General features: G+C 33.9%; 1 protein-coding gene across 3 annotated transcripts in view; it reads left to right on the top strand.

Moving 5' to 3' along the window:
- LOC140450227 (luciferin 4-monooxygenase-like) overlaps positions 1 to 22380 on the top strand; it is a 95319-nt gene that overhangs the window by 25999 nt on the left and 46940 nt on the right. For all 3 annotated transcript variants that reach the window (XM_072543733.1, XM_072543732.1, XM_072543734.1), the window contains one exon: positions 19648 to 19790. In XM_072543733.1, the coding sequence (XP_072399834.1) occupies positions 19648 to 19790 (143 nt within the window). The remainder of the gene's footprint in view (positions 1 to 19647; positions 19791 to 22380) is intronic.

The raw sequence follows: 22380 nt of genomic DNA, 5'->3' as shown, positions 1-22380 counted from the left end.
TGTTATAAGCAGATAAGCAATTAAGTAGTTTTGTTTGGTTATTGTTTGACGTTTTCATATCAATATTAAAGTCACCACAAATAATACAACATGCATTTAGCTTGTATAAATGATTTAAAAGACAGTCAAGATTATTTAAAAAAATATTTACATCTCCACACGGAGATCGGTAGCAATTCAATATGTAAAAGATATTATTGTTTTTATCCCCAATTTAAGAACAACAAAACTCTGAATGTTTATCAGAACAGAATTTTTTAACATTCATATTATGAGCGTTTACATTTTCTCTTTACGAATATTCCTACACCACCTCCTCTTACGGAAGAGTTTCTACAATAACTACTACTCATAGTAAATCCATCAATGTATACATTATTAATAGAGTCAATGGTTTCCCATAATTCTGTTAGACACAAGATTTCTATATTTTTAAATGTATTAATATCCACAACAATGTCACATATTTTATGGTTATTTATACTTTGAACATTTATTAACATTAATTTAGGATTAAACATTACCTCTGGAACCTCTGATTTTTCCGTAGGTCCAAAAAATTGTTCACACATGCATTTTCAGGCCAGAGTGCTGGATCCATAGCTTTATTGAAATTATTTTGATATATTCGGACCTTAAATCATGAGTAAAAACTTGGGTAGCGAGAATCCATAGACTCGCAAAGCACTTCCGGAAAATGGGGTTTTAGAAGATTTTCCATTGCAGTTACATTGGTGCTAGGATCAATGCGATACACATGTAGATCCACATATTTTGGAACACCTTTGACAGATCCAGCACCAGTTCCAACAACTAACTTCTTCTTTTGTTTCTGTCTTGAACTTTCTGCCATGGAGCTTCGTCTTTTGTGGCTTCTTTCGTAAGATTTATTACAGATGACATAATACTTTCTTGGGCCTTTTGACACTCATTACTTCCTAAATCAACTGAAGCTGGAAGTGCTGCTTCCACAGTGGACGTGGATTGACTTTTACTACGACTACGACTACTATTATTAGCTACAGCATTTGAATTTTCAGGTGGTTTAAGTCCCCCGTTAGTAGGTTTGGCAACGTTGGACGTAGTCCATTTATGTTCAGTATTTTTATTTGAATTCGTTTTTAATAAAGAAATAATTAAATCTTGACGTTTATTACCTTTTACTAGCTCTGTATTTAACGATTTTTAGTAAGTAATCTCGATCTCGGCACACTTTAACTTGCACTGTAGTTGAGTGAGTTCTAACCTCAATCACTACTGCACAGTTTCACATCGGAACAAGAAGATCCACTGGTCTCCAAAACATTTTTGACACTTTCACTAATTTTTATTCCTTCGGGAACCTTTTTGTGAATAAGTATTTCCAATAATTCTGATTTCTTAAGACGATCTAGTTCTTTGTATATTAATTCGTCAGTCGCCATCTTGACATTCTCCTGAAACTAACTTTTTATCGGTTTATAATCACGAAACGCAAAATATTATTTGCTGAATAGAATAGTGATATAAACAACAAAGTTTCATCATACAGAAAATAAACTGTGAGTACATTACCAATTTAATACAAATTTAATAATTTTAAATATTTAATACAACCAATAATTCCATACAACAGATTCAGTAATCCTGCTTCTGGTTTTTCGGCAACTTTCATAAGTTGAACTAATTAGCCGATACAGGGTCGGCTCGACAAAATCCTATCAAATGAAGAAAATAAAAATTAAAAATTAAACAACGAAAATGAATGATGTCCATAGGCCAGGGGCGTCGAGTTCCCAAACGTTATTGATATCATATAAAACTTCTTCATATTCTGCAGCGTTAATCAATTCAACTCCAAAATTACCTTCCAAGAAACAAGCTATTTTATATAGTGCTCTGGAAAACGCCAACCTTGAGGAATATCTACTTGCACTGGAAAAATTATAGAACCAAGACATATTATGTTTTCATCACGAATTTCAAATCACCGTATTTGTATTTACCTAGCTAGTGAAGAACTAGTAGAAACTGTCATGAATGGTGACAACGGAAGAATAACTATCAATCAACAAATAATTTATGCTCGACGCTTAATTACACCAAATGAAAGATTACTAATCTCTAATGTTTGCCCTAGTATTCCTCACACTTTCATAGAATCTGAACTTAAAAAGTTAGGCCTCAATTTATTAACTCCAATTATTTTTTTACTAATAGGTACAACAAACCCAGAATATAGACATATACTGAGCTTTCGAAGACATACATTTATCTCTCCTTTGGAAGCTATATTAATTTCTCCCTCAATTGTCATAAACCACAATCAAACATCTTATCGTATTTTCTTATCTTTAGAAAAACAGATGTGTTACTATTGTAAACAATCTGACCATTTTGTAGCAAATTGTCCATCCTGTACAAATCCAAATCAAAACTTGTGATACGCCAACGACAGTGATAACTACTACTATAAATACAGTAGTGAATACTATTCCACCTGACGTCCCGATCACATCAGCATCTTCAGCGAATTCCTTTTCCTTAAAATCCTTGACAATGCCTTCCTCATTAACTATACCAATATTAACTGCATCTCAAATATCACCCTTAACATAATTTCTAAGTTCTTAAAATATATATACAGACACAACTATAACAACTACTCAGTTATTAACAACACCTAATGTTTTACCACCTCATACGTCAATCCCAAACTCTTCCTCAACACTTGCATGCTCTATCAATTACATATCAATAGATACCACTGATACACTTGAAATAATTAATACACCCAGTAAATAAGTAAACACAGCTAAGGCAATCTTGATGACATTTTAACCTCACCATTACAAGAACCTAAAGAAAATTTTACAAAACCAATACAAAAACTTAAAAAATCCAAAACTATTAATAATTCTGAGGCTATTGCTAACAGTATGGAGCCCGTAAAAGATTTTATTACTAATAAACTATAACACCGATATTAAACTTACTGATTTTTGTGAAAATGCTTTAGGATCTCCAGATAAAATGAGTCTATCTAAAACTTATAAAGACACATTAGGCTTACTTAATTTGTTAAAAGAAATACAGTGGTGAGTGGCTTACCACCCGGCAAAATAGCGGAAAGGATAGAAGACAGATTAAGTTGTGAGATAGTATGAGATAAAGCTAGTTATTAGACGTGGCTATTTGACTTAGTCATAATTATATGGATGACCTCGAAAATATTTTATTTTAATAATTTCTAATGTTAGAATAAATGATTGAATAAATTAAGATATATTATAGTAAAAAACATTAATTAGTAGCGATTTTAAATTATAAATCTTTAAGTTTATTTAATATTAAAAATAACTCAACTGAAATATTTGACTAAACTAAAGGTAGATATGTTCAGTCCGAAAACAATTATTGTATGTGGAATTGGTGTAATAGTTAGAGACGTGGTCAATTGACAAGAAGATTGGGGTTCACTTCACACCAAGGATAAAAATTTTGTTTTACGCAATCAAAAAATAATAGAAAATATGATACACATTAGGTAACAAGTTTTCGAAAAACTCATTATTTACAATTTATTCTTATTCCAATGTTATAAAATAGAAATACAAAATAATTCAAACTCAATTCCAGTTTTACAGTCTTCAGTTGTGAATGCAAAATAATCCGGTGAAGACTGTTTAATGTCAAATCCATCACTTACGAGATAAAAGAACAATGGGAAACACTAAAAAACTGCCTCCTCGCTCCATGCAAAGTGATATTAAAAGAACCGACTCGAAAGAAAGACAATTGGATGACCGACGAGATACTCGGCATGATGGAACAACGAAGACAAGCCAAGAACAAAGACAGTCACAATTATAAAATCATTAACAACGAAATCAGAAAAAAAATAAGAGAGACAAAACAAACTTACTGTAAGGAAAAATGCAAAGAGATAGAGGATCTTCAGAACAAATACGACCTATTCAACATACATAAAAAGGTTAAAGAAATGCAGGTCTGCAAGAAAGGCAGGACTGCAAAAAAGAAACCACAACACAACTCTTTTAGATAAAAATGGAAATACTATGATAACGACTGACGAAAGACTAAAACGATGGGAAGAGTATATGGAAGAGCTCTTCGACGACGAAAGAGGAATCCCACAAGACTTGTCTTTTGAGGACAGAGAAACAAGTATAGAAATTACAAAGGAAGAAATACTGTATGCACTAAAGAACACCAGAAACGGGAAAAGCCCGGGACCAGATCAACTGCCTATTGATATCCTTAAAATAATAGAAAATGAGTACATTGATGTCCTCTTAAAGCTTTTTAATAAAATCCACAAGGAAAATAATTCCTGCAGCTGGCTGTATACCACGTATCACAAAAAGAGGTTAATCTTTGTATGTGGGTATATTTTATAAAAACCCTTAAAAGGGCAACATTAAAAACACGAACGTTTTCGGAACAACTGTTCCATCATCAGGTTAAAATACAGGTTACCATGCCTGAGCCACCAAAATATTTGGGTAAAAACCCTTTAAAATGTATTGTGTTACCTAAGATTGTACATGATGTTGATAATGTTATATGATGTTTAATATTTTAATTAAATTTTACTTCAGGTAACATACACCCATGCTTAAATGAGTTCCAGTGTCCGGAGAGTAAACCTCTTCAAACGGACCAGCTGAAAAATGCTAGAGAATGCACCGACCACCGTACCATAAGCCTGATGTCTCACACACTTAAATTGTTTTTTAAAAATCATTCATAATCGCATTTAAAAAACACTTGATATGGATATTGAAGAAACTCAATTTGGATTCCGTAATGACGTAGGTACCCGTGAAGCTCTATTTGCATTCAACGTACTAATCCAGAGATGCTTGGATGTGAACCAACATATGTACGTCTGTTACATAGACTACAACAAAGCTTTCGACAAAGTCCGCCACAAAGAGCTAATGGACATCCTCAAAGCAAAACAACTACAACACAATGACCTTCGAATTATAACAAATCTATATTATAAACAGCAGGCACACGTACGCATTAATGAATACACATCAGAAGAGTTCGAAGTTAAAAGAGGAGTGCGACAGGGGTGTGTATTGTCACCACTACTATTCAATGCATACTCTGAAGAAATTATGAAAAGAGCTCTTGAAGGAGAAACAGCAGGAATCAAGGTCAATGGAACACCAATTAACAACATTAGATATGCGGACGATACTATCATAATAACAGACAACCTCCAAGACCTCCAAAAGCTAATGAAGAAGATAGTTGAGTATGGAGAAGAATATGGATTATCAATAAACACCAAGAAAACCAAATTTATGAGGATATCAAAAACCCAAAATATTGGTGAAAGCCTGACAATTAACGGTAGTGCTTTAGAATAAGTTGAAAACTATTACTATCTTGGCACAATAATTAATCACACAAACGATTACTCCAAAGAAATCAAAGTTCGAATAGAGAAAGCACGTACAAACTTCAATAAAATGAGAAAGGTACTTTGTGCAAGAGAACTAAAATTGGACTTGAGAGTTAGGCTAGCAAGGTGTTATATTTTCTCGACTCTGCTTTATGGGATAGAAGCATGGACACTTAACGCGTCGACTTCTAAAAAGTTGGAAGCGTTTGAAATGTGGGTGTATAGAAGAATCCTGAAGATATCATGGACCGAGCATTTAACAAACAACGAAGTCATGAGAAGAATCAACAAAAGAATGGAAGTATTGGAAACCATCAAGACACAAAAGCTGCAATACCTGGGGCATGTTATGCGTAATGAGAGATACAACCTACTTCAATTGATTATACAAGGGAAAATCCAGGGCAAGAGAAGTGTAGGAAGAAGAAGAATCCCATGGTTGCGTAACTTGAGGGAATGATACGGATGCACATCAATTGAACTGTTCAGAGCAGCAGCATCTAAGATCAGAATAGCCATGATGATTGCCAACCTCCGTCGCGGAGATGGCACTTGAAGAAGAAGAAGTTCACTAATTTCTCAGTGTTAATATCAATTCCTCTGTACAGGTAATAAATTTCAAAACAAATGACAACATTGGAATGGATGCGCTCGAACAGCTGCCTACTTTACAGCTAACCAAATTATCAAGCCTTCAAGCCATCAAATAATAACATATCGAGAAGTGTTTTTGCACGGTAAACAGAAACTTTTTATTGAAAAAACAATTCGTGAAAATGGTTTTAACGGTCGAGGAAAAAGTGAAAATTGTTGTCTGACAAGTGAATGGATTATCAGACAACATGATTAGACAACAATTTGTAAATATGTTTCCAAATAGGCCGGCTCCAGCACGATCAACAATTCAGCCTATTATACGTAATTTTTTTATTTATGGATCCGTGTTCGCTCCAAGAGGAGTTCGTAGACGAAAGGAGGTAAATCCAGATTAGGAACTAAGGGACACTTTGATTTGTGCAAGTATTCAGCAAAATCCTACCCAATCAACATCATGTCTCGGAGAACAATATGAAATTTCAAGATTTAGAGTAGGTAAAATTTTGAAAAGACATGGATACCGTTCCCTATAAACTTCATAAATCCAACGAACAATTCTCTGGTAATCAATATAGACGTTTAGAATTTTGTCAAACTGCAATGGAAACGTCATATCAAGATGAACATTTTTTAGAGAACGTTTTGTTCACCGATGAATGTACGTTTTCATTGCATGGCCGTCACAATTCAATGAATGCTCGGTATTGGTCTCGAGGAAATCCTCGTCAGATTTATGTCGCTCGTACCCAGCGTCCTCGAAAAGTAAATGTTTGGGAAGGCATAATAGGGAATCATGTCATTGGTCCATTTTTTATAGACGGTATGTTGACTGGGCAGAAATACTTGGAACTTCTGCAAAATCAAATTGTCCCAGCCCTTCGTAATTTACCAATACCTTTCGATTCCATATGGTTTCAACACGATGGTTGTCCTGCACATAATTCTCGCATCGTCAGTGAATATCTTAGTGCGACTTTTCCTAATCGATTGATTAGTGGCCACGGAGATATTTTTTGGCCTGCAAGATCAGCTAATCTTGCACCTTGTGATTTTTTTATGTGGGGATATATCAAGTCCAAAATATATGGAATTGAAGACGATAGGCCTAATTCTCTCCAAGAATTAAGAGAAAAGATCTCTGATTCAATGAGAGGTATTAGTCCAGAAACATTAACTAATGTTAGACGAAACTTTTATAATAGATTGGGTTATTGTTCTGTTGCTAATGGAGGCTTATTCGAACATTTTTTGTAAATACATTTCATTAGAATAAAATACGTTTATTTAGAATATTTTTATAGAATTTCTACCTATTTAAACATTTTTTGTAAGTACATTTATTAAGAACGTTCTTTTATGTTTGAAAAATTTTTACTTTATTTTCGAAAGTACGACATTGTTTTTTCAATAAGATTTTCATGTTTTACTATAAACACTTTTAATAAAGACTGAAATAAATGTTAAGTGATTTAAAGCAAAACGATCTCTGCATCATTTCAAATTATTAAAAAAAAGAAAACCACATGTGGGTTTTGAACTCTAATCGTCTGCGACGTCTGTGTCGCATTGTCGAATTCTTACCACTAATCCACGAAGAATTGATAATTATTCCGTGACAAGAGTGTATGAAACTCCTCAAATCATAGTAGAAATTATTCTTGGTTAATAATTTAAAACTTTAGATTAAATAATCACTATTAATTAAATTATTTTATTCACATTTTTGCTTTATTGTGGTCAATCAGTTTTTACTTTATGCGAAATTAAAAAATGGAAAACGTCACACATGCGACGTTACACATAATAATTATGATCGAGGTGATTTAACTCTAAAGCTAACGTCTAAAGGTGTGAGACTATCGATAGTGGTAATGTAATGTAATGTAAATTATAGGTTTCTATCGATTATTTCTCACCTCTACAAGTTTCATCTCTTTTTATTTCACAAGGTAACTGTGTTTTCTATCTCTTACGTTAAAAAGCCGGGTGGTAAGACACTCATCACTGTACAGTGATGAGTGACTGTAGATTTTATAAAAAGTCTGCTAAATATCGAGAAATACTGAGGCACACATAGTCTTTTCTTTCAAACTTTTCTTGATTTCATTTACTATTCTATAACATTGTTGAGTTGTTGAATAATTTTAACGGAAACCAAATTAATGGTCGGGTATTACGTACTCGATTGATATAGTTTCGCCTATTTTATTTAGCAGGAGTCTTTCAAATACCTTGGATATTAAGGGCAACAAGCTTATCGGACAATAAGAAGAAGGTTCTGTAGGCAATTTACCTGGCTTATCAATCATTATAATATGAGTATATTTTCACTGGATTGAAAACTGGCTTAACTGCAGAATTCTATTATAGATAATAGTAAGCATAACAACTGCTTTCCTTTGTAGATGTTTTAGGATTATTTAGGAAATGGCTTTTATTGAATGTGATAGTTAACAGGCTGCATTTAGTTATTTGCTAACTACATCATCATTTATGTTTGGCCTAAATTTGGAGTAAATATATTTTCTAATTATTTTGCAAATACGTCAGCTTTTTTATTGTCAGTCAGTCTCAACCTGCACCCAACTATCAGGTTTTCTTATTGGAGGAATTCGTAGAGTCGGTTTTTTTATTTGCTCTTTATATAGAGTAGTCATCGGGATAGAGATATTTAATATAAAAATTAAAGGTGTTATTACGAGCTTGATTTAGTGCTGACTTAGCTGGTGTGTAAGTCTACTAAGCTGTGCCTTATCCAGTGAATTTCGGAACCTTTGTCATTTTGCACGCGCTCTCCTTTTTTTACTAGAACTTATTGGATAGATAATGGCACATTCTTGTCCTTAGGGTTACCGTTTTTACTTATAGGAGTAGATTCCCAAGCAGCGTTTTGTATTACAGAATTAGTTTTGTACTGCTAATTCCAGCTCAGCAAATTTTTTTATTCGGTTATCTAACGTTATATTCTGGTTAATAATGTTTAAATTGTTTATTGTTATTTTTAATTGTTTAAATTGTTTCCAGTTTGTTTTTTTGGTAGGTATTCTTAACGGCTCTTGATTGTATTATAGTTGTGCTTAATGTTGTTATGGCGCAATTGTCAAAACTAGAATCTATTTTTGAATGCATATTAGCCATAAAGGCTTTTCTTTCCTAAAAAAAAATATTAAAAGGTAAAAATCTTTTTAAAAGAACTAATTCTAGAACTGCTGGTTTAAAGAAAAACATTATATATTTATTATTACTTTACATTAACAGTTATTACAAGTAATATTAACAAAATTTAAAAGCAAAACTTACAATGTGCTATTTGTAACGATTTACAACAAGCTCCAGACGTTGGGGACACCTACAGGAATTTAAATTACTATTAAAATGAAAATATATTTTTTAACGGAGCTTACATTGAGGTTAACCTTTAAACTAAACAATTCAAATTTATGGTTATGTACCAAATTTCCGAAAAGGATAATACTGATTCTCATATGTCGAAATGAAATATTAAAACTTTTTGAAATATTAATTAAATTTTAAAACTAATTGCATTTAAAAGAAGAACAATATGACAATTAGCTAATCCATAAAACGTATAATTTCATTTATTTACAATTTTTTAGTTTGTCATGAAAGCAAATTTTTTATTAATGAAAAATTGTTTATTTTTACTTGGAACAATTTTAACAAAAAGTACCTTATATCACTCTGGCTGATGTATTTCCTTGAATAAATTTTTGGGATCGGAATTGGATCAAAAACACTGTCCCACACAAACTGTAAATGGCCTGGAACGACCATGGAACATAAAAATTGAGAGATCTTAGGAAGTTGGACTACTGATTTGGGCTTCGGATTATCCTGGATGACAACAAACTGCAATCTTTAAAACTCAGCCTCTCAAACGCTCTTGCTTAAAACCATGTAAACCTCTCAAATTATTGTAACGCTGCTTACAAATCTCCCATATAGGGCACAACACAAGAAATCGGTGATTAACTCAACAAAAACTCCCACATTGCATTTGAGCTTAAATTCACCTCTCCACAAAAAAAAAATTGCCGGTTTTTGAAGACTACACACACTGAAATCTTTTAACTTCAAAATCTCAATGAAAACTTCTCTCAATTTAACTGCTACATGCTACCAAACTTCACTATTTCCGATAACAAAAACGAATCACGAAAAACAATAACGAATTTAAAAAAAAATCCGGACTCTTTCGTTTTATTGTTTGAGTCGTTTTTGTTTGTTATTGTTTAATAAAACCAAACGCTATGGCGTTCCATCATCGAGTATATCACTTTACACTATATTACCATGGCAAAAACGAATAACGAACAACAATAACGACTTTAAAAAAGAAAAATCCGGACTAAACAATGAACTGACCACTTTGACGATTCATCGTAAAGTGATGTCATTCTTAAAAATCATTCGTCTCCCAGTATAACTTTCTCAGCAATCTAAGTGGATATTTATTTGACGCGCAATATTAGGCGGATCACGATCAAAGGAATGCAATTAGTGTTATTATATACATACCCGAAATGTTTGTTTTGTCAATCTTAGTGACGCAAAAAGATTGAAAATATTTTTCGGTGTTTTAATACATACGAAAGGAAAATAGAAATGCTACAACTTTACTTACTAATGTATCTATAGAAGTTAAGAAAATGTTTAAGTAACAATTTTCTCACGGTTTTGTTTAATTTAATAATATCAGCAACCATAGTACAATAGTAGATCGTGTTAGAAGATCACACCTTCAAATAATGTTTATTGTGAAAAACCTTGAATCAAATATAGTTTTGTCATCTTCTTCTGCTCTTCTTCAGCCTGTATTCATCCACTACTGGACATAGGCCTCTTCCATTTGCTTCCATTGATTTTAACTCTTGGCAATTCTCACCCACAGCTTGCTTGCGACTTGTTCGATATCTGCCCACCTCTTCTGTGGTCTGCCTACTCCTCGCCTGTTCTCTCTTGGTCTTCAGTTTGTTAATCTCTGTGTCCATTTTTCGGGATTATCTCGATCATCTTATCTTCTGCGACATCAGTAAAGTTTGTTCTTTCACGAATATCGATATTTCGAATTCTGTCTCTCAAACTAATCCCTAGCATGGTTTCATCGCTCTTCGGGTTGTACTGAGCTGCTCTAAGGTTTTCTTTGTAAAGGCCATGGTCTCCAGTCCATATGTAGTTACAGGCAAGATACCTTTATCTTTATTATCTTTATTATCTTTATTCTTCAAGATAAAGTTTAACTTTTCGAAAGCTACCCAAGACAATTGTATGCGTCTTTTTATTTAGGCTATTTGGTTTTCTTTGCCGATTTTAATGGTATGTCCAAGATATATGTATATAGTGATCTACATTTTCAAGACTGACGTTGTCAATAACAATATTAGCTTGTAAATTTACCCATTAGTTTTGTTTTCTGTAGGTTTATTTTAAGACCTATTTTATTTGACCGCTGATTTAATTCCTTAAGCATTTGCTCCAGTTCATAGTTGTGTCATAGCTCCTTGTATTTGATGAATTTTTTTCTAAAAACATCTTAAAGAAATTCTGCATACGTACTAACGTCATATTTTGGGTATTGGTAAATAGGCATCAAGAAAAGTGTCTCTGTTCTTTCAAAAATAAATATTTTCGTTAACTTGACTGTGCCGAGTGCTGCGCATCGGAGTTCAAAGGGATATACAACCCTGTCGTACTCCTCTAGATGATTCCAGTACAGATTTAATATTATTTGTATATCTCTGGTGTCGATGTTCTTACCCTCCAGGATTTCTTTGAGTTTATTGTGGCGTACTTTGTCAAAGGCCTTTTCAAAGTCTATAAAGCAGGCGTGTACCTCTTGGTTAACATCTAGACATCTCTGTGTTAGGGCGTTCAAGGCAAAGCGAGCTTCTCGTGTACCTAATCCTTTTCTGAATCCCATCTGTGTATCGTTAATATCGATATCTAACTTTTGATAGATTCGACCGTGGAATACTCTTAGAAATATTTTAAGCAGATGACTCATCAAGGAGATTGTTTGATGATCTAAATATTGCATTGCCTTAGTTTTCTGCGATATGTGGACAAACGTAGACAGCAACCATTCCTGAGGTATTATACCAGTACTGTATATTGTATTGAATAGATGTAATATTATGGTTACGCATTTATCATTTAAAAGCTTTAACAGTTCTGTAGGAATCTCATCAGGTTAATTTTCTTTTCCATTTTTAGCGTTTCTTATTGCGTATTCTACTTCTTCTTTCAATATGTCTGGTCCAGTTGCATTGATTATCTGAGTTAAGTTGTTTCTATCGTCTTCAAATAATTCATTCAGGTATTCTGTCCATCTTTTTATTTTATTCTATAGATCTACAATAAGATTTCCATCTACAATTAGGTTTCCGTTTCTTTACATTGTTCTTTAATCCACGCCTCTTTGGCTTCTTTTATTCTCTTTTTTATGTGTTTGTTTATTTCTTTGTATTTGTCTAGGTAATTCTTCATCTTTCTTCTTTGTTCCATTAAGTCTACTATATCTTATGTCATCCACCCAATATTCTTTGTTGTTGTTTTTGTAAGATGTTTCTTTCCTACTGTTTGTATAGCTGTATTTATGTACTTAAATTTTTAGTTAACGTTATTTGTGTCTTTAATTTGTTGCTGCACTGAACGGAGGTTTTCATTTATTTCTTCTCCTGTTTCTTGTCGTATATTTTTGTTTCTAAGTTGATGATTTTATCCATGATAAAATTAAATGTGTCTCCTTGTCTTATTCCGCTGCCTCTTTTTATAGGTTCTGTAAGTTGTCCATCTATTGTGACTTCCATTTTGTTGTTTTGGTAGATATTATGGATAGTTTTTATAATATTTAGGGGAACTTCTCTATTATACAGAAGATGGATTACATCTTTGAGTCTTATCCTGTCAAACGCTTTTTTTAGGCCAATCAGACAGAGAAATGCTGATTTATTATACTTTAGTGATTTCTCAACAATTTGCTTTATAACGAACATTGCATCTGTACACGATATTCCACTACGAAGACCCTGTTGTTCATTTGCAACATTTATTGTGAAACTTAAAACTCAAATTTTATGTTATAGCTTTTAAAGGTTAGGCTCTAGTTATAAAAACTTCATAGTGGCCAGTCAATGAAAGGGATAGATTGTATTGATCTCGTGAGAATCATAAAAACTGGCAAAAATCGCACCAAGTTTGTTTATTTAACACTTGTATAAAATCTGAGTTTATTTGCGGCAAAATACAAAAACTGCATACAAAAGATAAACTCTTTACCTTTAAAACTCATCTTGATTTTTGTCGATAAGTCACTTGTATCAAAAGATATCGAATTTTTACCGTCGAGCTGATACAAATTTTATAGAACATTGATTTCGCGCGCGGCATGCAAAATCGACGATCACTTCAAGCGTTTTTTCTAAGAAAACGGTTCGTTCTACACAAAAAATGTTTATAAACATTTTTGTTTAAAAGTATCTCAGCTATATTCTTTATTTGAAACATTTTTTTCTACGCAGTACAGATTCTGTCTAAATCGATTTTTTGCGTGTTTACTTCCCTGCGTGGGAGATTTAGGGGGAAGCCCGGGGGTAAAAGTGGTAAACTTTTTTGCATCTTTTTTTTTGGTCCCAAAATTAATATTCTCGGCAAAATTTAGCTTGTTTGTATGATTTTTAGAGGTTTCGTCGCACATTTTCGTCTCTGATGACTGGAGTATTAATCTTCCACACTATTTCGATTACTTATCATAAATAAACTGTAAATACTGTAAAAAGCCAAACGATAAAAACCCAATTACAATTCGAAGACACTCAATTCAAATTCTCAATTTTGTTGAATAGATTTTCGATATCGATTTATTATAAATAGAAATATTTAATTTTTCATTTAGCTAGTAATCTTTTATACTTGACCAAATAAATATCATTGGAAAGTTACATTCTACCAAAGTCAGCGTCATATCGATTATAGAAAAAATAAAAACACAAAAGTTCTACTTACAATTTCTTTAGTTTCTGTTCAATAATTTTTACGCCCAAATGTCAATGTCAAGTTATCTGGAAACTCACCTCCCATCAATAAAATATGTATAAAACTCAAACCACAATTATCTACACGCACACCTTCTTTCTTATGAGTTTATATACAGGGTGTCACGAAAGTATAAAAGTTATAGGTAGAAAGCACCATTTAGACCTAAAAAGTTCTCTAACATTTTTTTCTAAATTGAACCGTTTGACCAAAAAACGAAAATACGTTTTGGTATGCACAAAGCAATCTGTCAACTACGTGCAGTATGAAAATCTTAAAGTAGACAGTCACAATTTTAGTAAACAGATATTTTGGAACAATCATGTTTAGTGTAGAACACTACAAGAGCCCACACTTACCTTGGAACAATACAAAAGCCCACCATTGAAGAAAATTCAGGTCGCGAAATACTACCAGAAGAAATAACGGCAGCCGTCAGACAAATGAAAGATGGAAAGGCACCGGGACTTGATGAAATTCCTGCAGAACTGTTGAAGCTATTAGATGCAGAACAAATAAAAATAATAACTAAAATATTTAATGAAATATACAAGGCAGGAAAAATACCAGTAGAGTGGCTCAAATCGGAGTTCGCACCATTGCCCAAAAAACCAGGAGCAAAAGTTTGTGAAGATTGTAGGACCACAAGCCTAATGAGCCATCTGCTGAAGCTGTTTTTAAAAGTCATCCACAAAAGAATTTACCGGAAATGCGAGGAACAAGTTGCGCCCAATCAGTTTGGATTTGTGAACGCCGTTGGTACGAGGGAAGCTTTATTTAGCGTGCAGGTATTGTTTCAGAAATGTAGAGATGTCAGCTGTAATGTTTTTGCATGCCTGATTGACTACAAGAAGGCTTTCGATAGAGTCAAGCATGAACAAATGATGGAAGTACTGAAGAGGACAGGGATTGACGGAAAAGACTTAAAAATAATAGCTAATCTGTATTGTAATCAATCAGTGGTACTCCGAATAGATGGAGAATATACAGATCAGGTCAAAATCTTAAGGGGAGTGAGACAGGGGTGCATAATTTCACCACTGATATTTAATCTGTACTCGGAGAACATTTTTGAAGAGGCTCTCAAAGATAATGATGAAGGGATCTCAATAAGTGGAGTCAAGCTCAATAACCTGCGGTATGCAGATGATACAATAGTGTTTTCCAATACCATAGGAGGGCTGCAAAACTTAATGAACTAAATAACGAAAACAAGTAGAAAATATGGACCGGATATAAACACCAGCAAAACCAAGCTAATGATCATCAGCAAGGAAAACATAACTGAAGCAAATCTGTATGTGAACCAAATAAGAATTGAACGTGTCTCACAATACAACTACCTGGGAACTATAATCAATGAGTCGTGGGACAATACCCAAGAGATTAAATGTCGCATCGGAAAGGCAAAAAGTGCATTCTTGACCATGAGTTCTGTGTTCAAGAGCCATGACCTCACCCTAGAAACAAAAATCTTCTTCTTCTTCTGGTTACTATCCGTTTCGGATGTTGGAAATCATATTGGAAATCATGACCTTGCTCGCTGCGGTTCGAAACAGCTCCGTTGAGGTTTTCTTAAACCATGTTCTTAAATTCCGCAGCCATGATATTCTCCTTCTACCGGGTCCTCGCTTACCTTTGACTTTACCTTGCAATATAGACTGCAGCAGGGAGTAACGGTGCTGATTTCTCATAACGTGTCCCAGATATTGCAATTTGATGCGTTTGATCGTAAACACAATCTCTGGTTCCTTCTTCATTTTTTCTAGAACTTCCTTGTTCGTGATCCTTGCTGTCCATGATATTCTCAGCATTCTTCTATAAAGCCACATCTCAAATGCTTCAAGTTTTTTAATAGTGGTGTCTGTAAGCGTCCATGCCTCCGCCCCGTACAACAACACAGAGAAATCATAGCATCTCAAATGTCTCATTTTTGTATCCAGGGATATGTTGTGACTTTTGAAGATGGCGCTCATTTTGTTAAAGACCGTTCTTGCCTTTCCTATGCGGCACTTTATTTCCTGTACATTGCTCCACTGTTCGTTTATAATAGTTCCCAGGTAGCAATACTGTTTTACTCGCTCTATCTGCGTCCCATTAATGTATAGATGAGCCCCATTTATATTCTCCTTGCTGACAATCATTTGTTTGGTTTTGTGGGTATTAATGTTTAGTCCGTACTGTTGACTGTACTCGTTTATTCTGTCCATTAGCCTCTGAAGTCCCTCTAAACTATCTGCTATCACCATGGTGTCGTCGGCATATCTAACATTGTTTACTCTTTCACCATTTAGAAGGATGCCTTCGTCTATTCCGTAAAGAGCCTCGTTAAAAATTTTTTCTGAGTACATATTAAATATCAACGGCGATAGAATACATCCCTGTCTAACTCCGCGTAGTATTTTTATGTGATCTGTTTCTTCTTCGTTAATTTTCATGTATGCGGTCTGATTCCAGTATAGTTCTGAAATTATTCTGAGGTCTTTGTCATCCAGGTCTACAAAAATAAAGCTTCTTAAATGTTATGTGTACTCAGTGCTTCTGTACGGAGTAGAAACGTAGACATTGAAGGCGGAAACTCTATCAAAACTTCAAGCTTTTGAGCTATGGTCATACAGAAGGATCCTGAAGTTACCATGGACAGACAAAGTCACCAATGAAAAAGTACTGCAGAGGATGAACACAACTGCGGATTTGGTCAACATCGTGAAGAGCCGTAAGCTGCAGTACTTAAGACATATAATGAGAAATTAAGGCAGATACGAGCTACTTCAATGTATTTTGCAAGGTAAAATTAAAGGAAAAAGGGCTCCAGGACGAAGAAGAATATCCTGGCTTGCTAACCTAAGAGCATGGTACAGAAAAAGACCTCAACACAGCTATTTCGTATAGCAACCAATAAAGTCATCATAGCCAGTATGATCGCCAAAGTTCGGAATGGACAGGCACCCTAAGAAGAAGAATGTTTAGTGTCACCGCAAAAATGTTTTCGATTCGTGAGTACTATGATATGTTGATTATTTATGGAGAAGCGTAGTGTAACAGTAATTAAGTTCATCGGTATCCCGAAAGGCGAACTCCTAATGCTCGAACTTTTGTAAATGTTTCTCAAAGATTATAAGGAACGGGTTCTGTCATACCAAAAAAAAAATAGGGGAAGAACAAGAAGTGTCCGGCGATTAAATGTAAAAGAAAATGTTTGAGATGCTCTGGAGAATAATGTAAATGTAAGAACACGAACGGTGACTAAAATGGTTAAAATGTAGAAAAACGTTGTTCATAATTTTTTGAACGACTTCTACATCCAATATCAGAGAGTACAAGATTTACACCACGGTGATCTTCCACAAAGATTAACATTTTGTAGGTGGTTTTAAGAAAAACTCGTCAGAGAACCTGAATTTCCATCTAAAGTGTTATCTGCGGATGAAGCATGATTCACGAGAAATGGTGTGTATAATTTTCATAGTTGCCACATATGGGGTGACGAGATATGCCTTAGTATAAATTTATTAGCTGGAATAATTAACAATCGTTTGATAGGACCGTATAAATTACCCAGAACACTAAATGGAAAGACCGACTATAATTTTCTGGAAAAATGTTTTGCCGGTATTTCTTTTGTGACGTTTTCTTTGACGTTCCTTTGCAAACACATCGTGAAATGTGGTTTCTTCACGACTGAGCCCCAGCACATTTTACTAGAGCTGTTAAAAATCTTCTTGATACCACTTGTCCGTGTCATTGGATTGGTAGGAATTGGACCCATTCTGTGGTAACCACGAAGTCTCGAATGCAATGTATTGGATGTTTATTGTTGGGGATATCTGAAATCATTAGTTTATGATAACCGAGATAAAATCGAAACAGAAGCTGAAGCAGAAACTATCCGACATAATTTAATTAACTATAGCATTACTAAAAATTGGATTCGTCGTAGGTGGAGTTCATTTTAAACAATTATTTTAATAATTATTCTCAAGTACGTACAAGTATCTAATTTAATTTTAGTTCACAAGTAAACAAATTACTGATAGTCCGAGCGTAGTTTAAAAAAATAAATTAGAATTATTAAACGTTGTCTGTTGTATTTAATTTCCACTGTAAACTATGTAAGTATCGGAAGAATTCGGCATTCAGCACCTTTAAAGCTTAATAAATACATAGTACTAGTGCAGTTAAAAGATAAAGTGTTTTTTATTGTAAATAAATGATATAACAACAATTTAAAATTATGCCATTTTTAAATAAATTTCAGAAAAACATACTATATCGACAATAATTGCTACTCCACGTCTATGCTGGTTGTCAATGTTTCCCGAGTAATATAACTTACCGGTTTCTGTCGAAAGGTATCCTGAGTTAGGCCACCATGCTTCGTTTACACCTAATATATTTATATTCATTCTTTACATTTTTGACGTTCCACTTACCTATTTTTGCTTTTGATAATTTTACTTTATCTTGCTTCGATGTTTAACAAGGGTTTCGCCGGTTAACGATCTGGGAGTCCTTGTCTGTTCCTTCTCTGCTGGATCTTGTCCTCCGATTCCAATGTTATTTCTTTTTTTCTTTTAGTACTCATTGCCATGATGATTGTACAAGAGATATCAAATTGGATCTTTAATGCAGTGCTTTCTTCTTGCCTTCTGCATCCTTATGCCGTTGACCATTTACTTGATTCATTCGCCTTTGATGCTAATTTCTTAGCGCCAGGACATAAAAGTGCCCTTCCACTTACCAACTCATCCGGTCGAAGCCGTTGGTCAGTCAGTGTGAGATTGCTTATACCGGCAATCGCTTGGTGGAATTTTTGTCATATCTGGTTACCCTCACTTAATTTACCCTGCAGACCAATGCAGTTGTCCGGGGTGTGACACGTGGAGCTATAAGTGAGAGTTAATTTTCTTATGAGGACCAGTTATCAAGAACCATCACCTGTCTATGACGCTCGATGTGGTCGTTCCGATAAAAGGGTGTTACTTCTATAACACAACTATACACCCCTTAATTAATTCAGATAATAGGAAATGCCACAGTATTAAAGCAAGAAATCATTATTTTGAAAGTAGTTCCTAAGATGTTAACAACCTTTAATTGTAAATAAACAAGGATTATGTTAAATACCCTAAGTCATAAACGAGTTTTTATTCAGAACCGCTTTCACTGCGTACGACGCGACATTGCTAGATTATTTAATTTCTTAAAATAAAAATTCACGTAGGTATATGGAAAACAATGTATTTTTTTTTTAAATAGTTAACTTTAGAAAAAAGTGTTTTAGGAACTTATAATTATATATTAGGAAATACATCCATACCAAACCCTGGCGCATTGGCGCATTAAATACACATTTAATTTAATAGTTTAAAATATGTTTTAAAGAGAACTATTTTTTAGAATCTTTTACTTAATCAGATAACCTCTTTTACCTGTTTTTGTTATTGTAAAGAGTTGTTAATTTCAATGAAACGATGTAGATAGTATTATTATTGAGTATATAATAATAGTTAACTACTATAAATAAATAAATCCTAAAATTTTTTTTATTAATTATTTATTTTATGTATTTTTAGATCCGCAGGATGAACTTAACAACAATGATGAGTCTGGGGAAGAATATACTTTTTATACCCCGTTTAAATTTGAACCAGATCCTCGGGGTCTTGGAAATTTTTTGTTTAATAAAATGAAAAAACATAGACATCACATAGCACAAGTAGGTATACTATAGTGTGGTACCAATAATATTACAATATCAGTTAATGTACTTTGTAGTACACAAATTAGTATTTATGAAATAAAATTGATATTAAATTTCTTTCAAATATTCCTAATCGATTTAATATTATTTTAATTTTATTATTTTAATGTTTGTTTCAATTGTCAACAGGCACGCTCTTGCTTAGTGTACGATAAATTTAGTATTAGAGCCGCCTAATATCATAATCGCCAAAACGCCATTTTTCATACGGTACATACGGTATGAAATGCTCTTCTTACTTAGTGATCAAATGTCTAATGAAGATGTCTCATAAAAGCAAGAAGCTAAAAATCTGAATATTGCTAGCATTATTAAATCCGATTTTTATGTGGGCGACCTTTTGACAGGTTTTGATTCAAAACAGAAAGCGCGCGAAGCTTGTAAACAACTTTTTGAGGTCCTCAAAGGCGAAGGAATTACATTGCATAAATTCTATTCAAATGATCCTGAAATATTGAGAGATATACAGGATAAATCAACTACGGGTTCTGTTATTCAATTCAGCGAAAACGAGAAGGCGAAAACTTTGGGATTATTGTACTCAGTGCAATCAGATATTTTGTTTTATAGCATGAATTCATCTCTAGGATTCTAGGCCATATAATCACAAAACGAACTTTATTATCGGACATAGCTCAAATTTTTGATCCCTTAGGTCTATTAAGTGCTTGTACAGTCATAGCGAAAATTATGTTACAACAACTATAGCTAGAGCGTCTTTCATGGGATTACTTCATACCTGAGCATTTAGCGAGAAATTATTATCAGTTAAGGAATAAACTAGGAAGCTTAAACAATTTAAAAATACCATGTTATATGTTATCGTGAGGTCAAAATAGAACTTCATGGATTTTGCGACTCCTCAGAAAAAATATACGGTGCTTACATATTCATTAAATCTACCGATTCGTTAGGTAGATCGTATTCATTCTTATTATGTACGAAAAGCAAGGTTGCGCCCTTAAAGCCAGTTACCTTGCTGCGTTTAAAGCTCTGTGGAGCAGTCATTTTATCGCGTTTGACCAATAAGATCAAAAATTCATTAAATGTTCAATTTAACACGTGTTACCTCTGGACAGATTCCCCGATAGTACTTAGTTGGTTGAAAACAGCAGCCAATGTATTAAATACGTTTGTTAGTAACCGCGTAGCAGAGATCAAGGAAACCACTTCGTTTGCGCAGTGGCGTCATGTGCCAGGCCAGGATAATCCTGTAGGTCTAGAGTCATAAAATAATGGAATGCAACTTATGGTGGCATGGACCGGAGTGACTCATGCAAGATTCAGATAGGCCAAATTTACAAGTTGCTTCTACTAAAATAAGCGAAACGAGGAAAAACATTAAGGTTTTTACGAATAAACTTGATGAAACACAGAATACGGAAGTATTTTCATTTGAACACTTTTCTAATATTTTACTTTTAAAAAGAACCGCTGCATATGTGTTCAGATTCATCCGCATGTGTAAAAATAAGAAGAGGACTTCTGAACCCCTTTCTGTAGATGAAATACATTCTACATTTAACCGTATTCTAAAACTGTGTCAATCACAGTCATTTTCTAATGAAATAAAGCGTTTGAATCAAAGAGATCTCTCGATAAACAGCAAACTCATGTTTATCTCCATTTCTTGATGAGAGTTGGTGGGCGTTTAAAGCATTCTGAGTTCGCGTATGATAAAAAAAATCCTATTATTTTAGAGGCAGATCATGTAGTTACAGCATTAATATTTGATCATTTTTACAAGGATCTTATGCATGCTGGTCCTCAGCATTTACTTTCCATAATAAGAGAAACTTTCTGGCCGTTATGTTTTCGTTTATTGTTTAATAATGTTTTCGTTTAAAATCTAAACCCATTCAGCCAGTTGTGGGAGACCTACCTGCCCAGCGTCTCGCAGGTGGGCCACCGTTTATTGTAACAGGTGTAGATTATGCGGGTTCTTTCTTAATTCGCGATAGAAAGGGTCGAGGTTGTAAACTACTAAAGAGTTACATGTGTCTTTTCATTTGTTTTTGTACGAAGGCCATACATTTAGAATTAGTTACGGAACTGTCTAAGGAATCATTTCTGTTCGCTTTTAAAATATTTATTGCGCGAAGAGGCAAGCCTCAGAAGATGGTTTCCGATGAGAATCCTTGCTAAAGGATAATATTTCGTGGTCTTTTATACCTCATTATTCTCCACATTTCGATGGACTGTGGGAACATTTACATAGAGTTTTGGGAAACGTGCACTTAACGTTCGAGGAATTTTATTCGTTGCTTGTGCAGATTAAAGCTATAATAAATTCCCGACCTATTCATCCTTTATCCTGTGATCCAAATGATCTCTCCCCATTAACTCCTGCACATTTTCTCATCGAAAGACCACTTATTACCAATCCAGATCCAGATTTGCGTCATATTGCAGTTAATCGGCTCTCAAAATTCCAGCATATTCAGAAGCTTTCTCAGTATATATGAGAACGATGGAACAAACAATACATCTCCAAACTACAAAAACGTACCAAATAGACTACTACTAACTGTAAAGTTGCGTAAAA

Source organism: Diabrotica undecimpunctata, chromosome 9 (assembly GCF_040954645.1).
Source record: "Diabrotica undecimpunctata isolate CICGRU chromosome 9, icDiaUnde3, whole genome shotgun sequence".
NCBI classification, from domain to species: Eukaryota; Metazoa; Arthropoda; class Insecta; order Coleoptera; family Chrysomelidae; genus Diabrotica; species Diabrotica undecimpunctata.
This window is presented reverse-complemented; position numbering and strand designations above follow the sequence as displayed.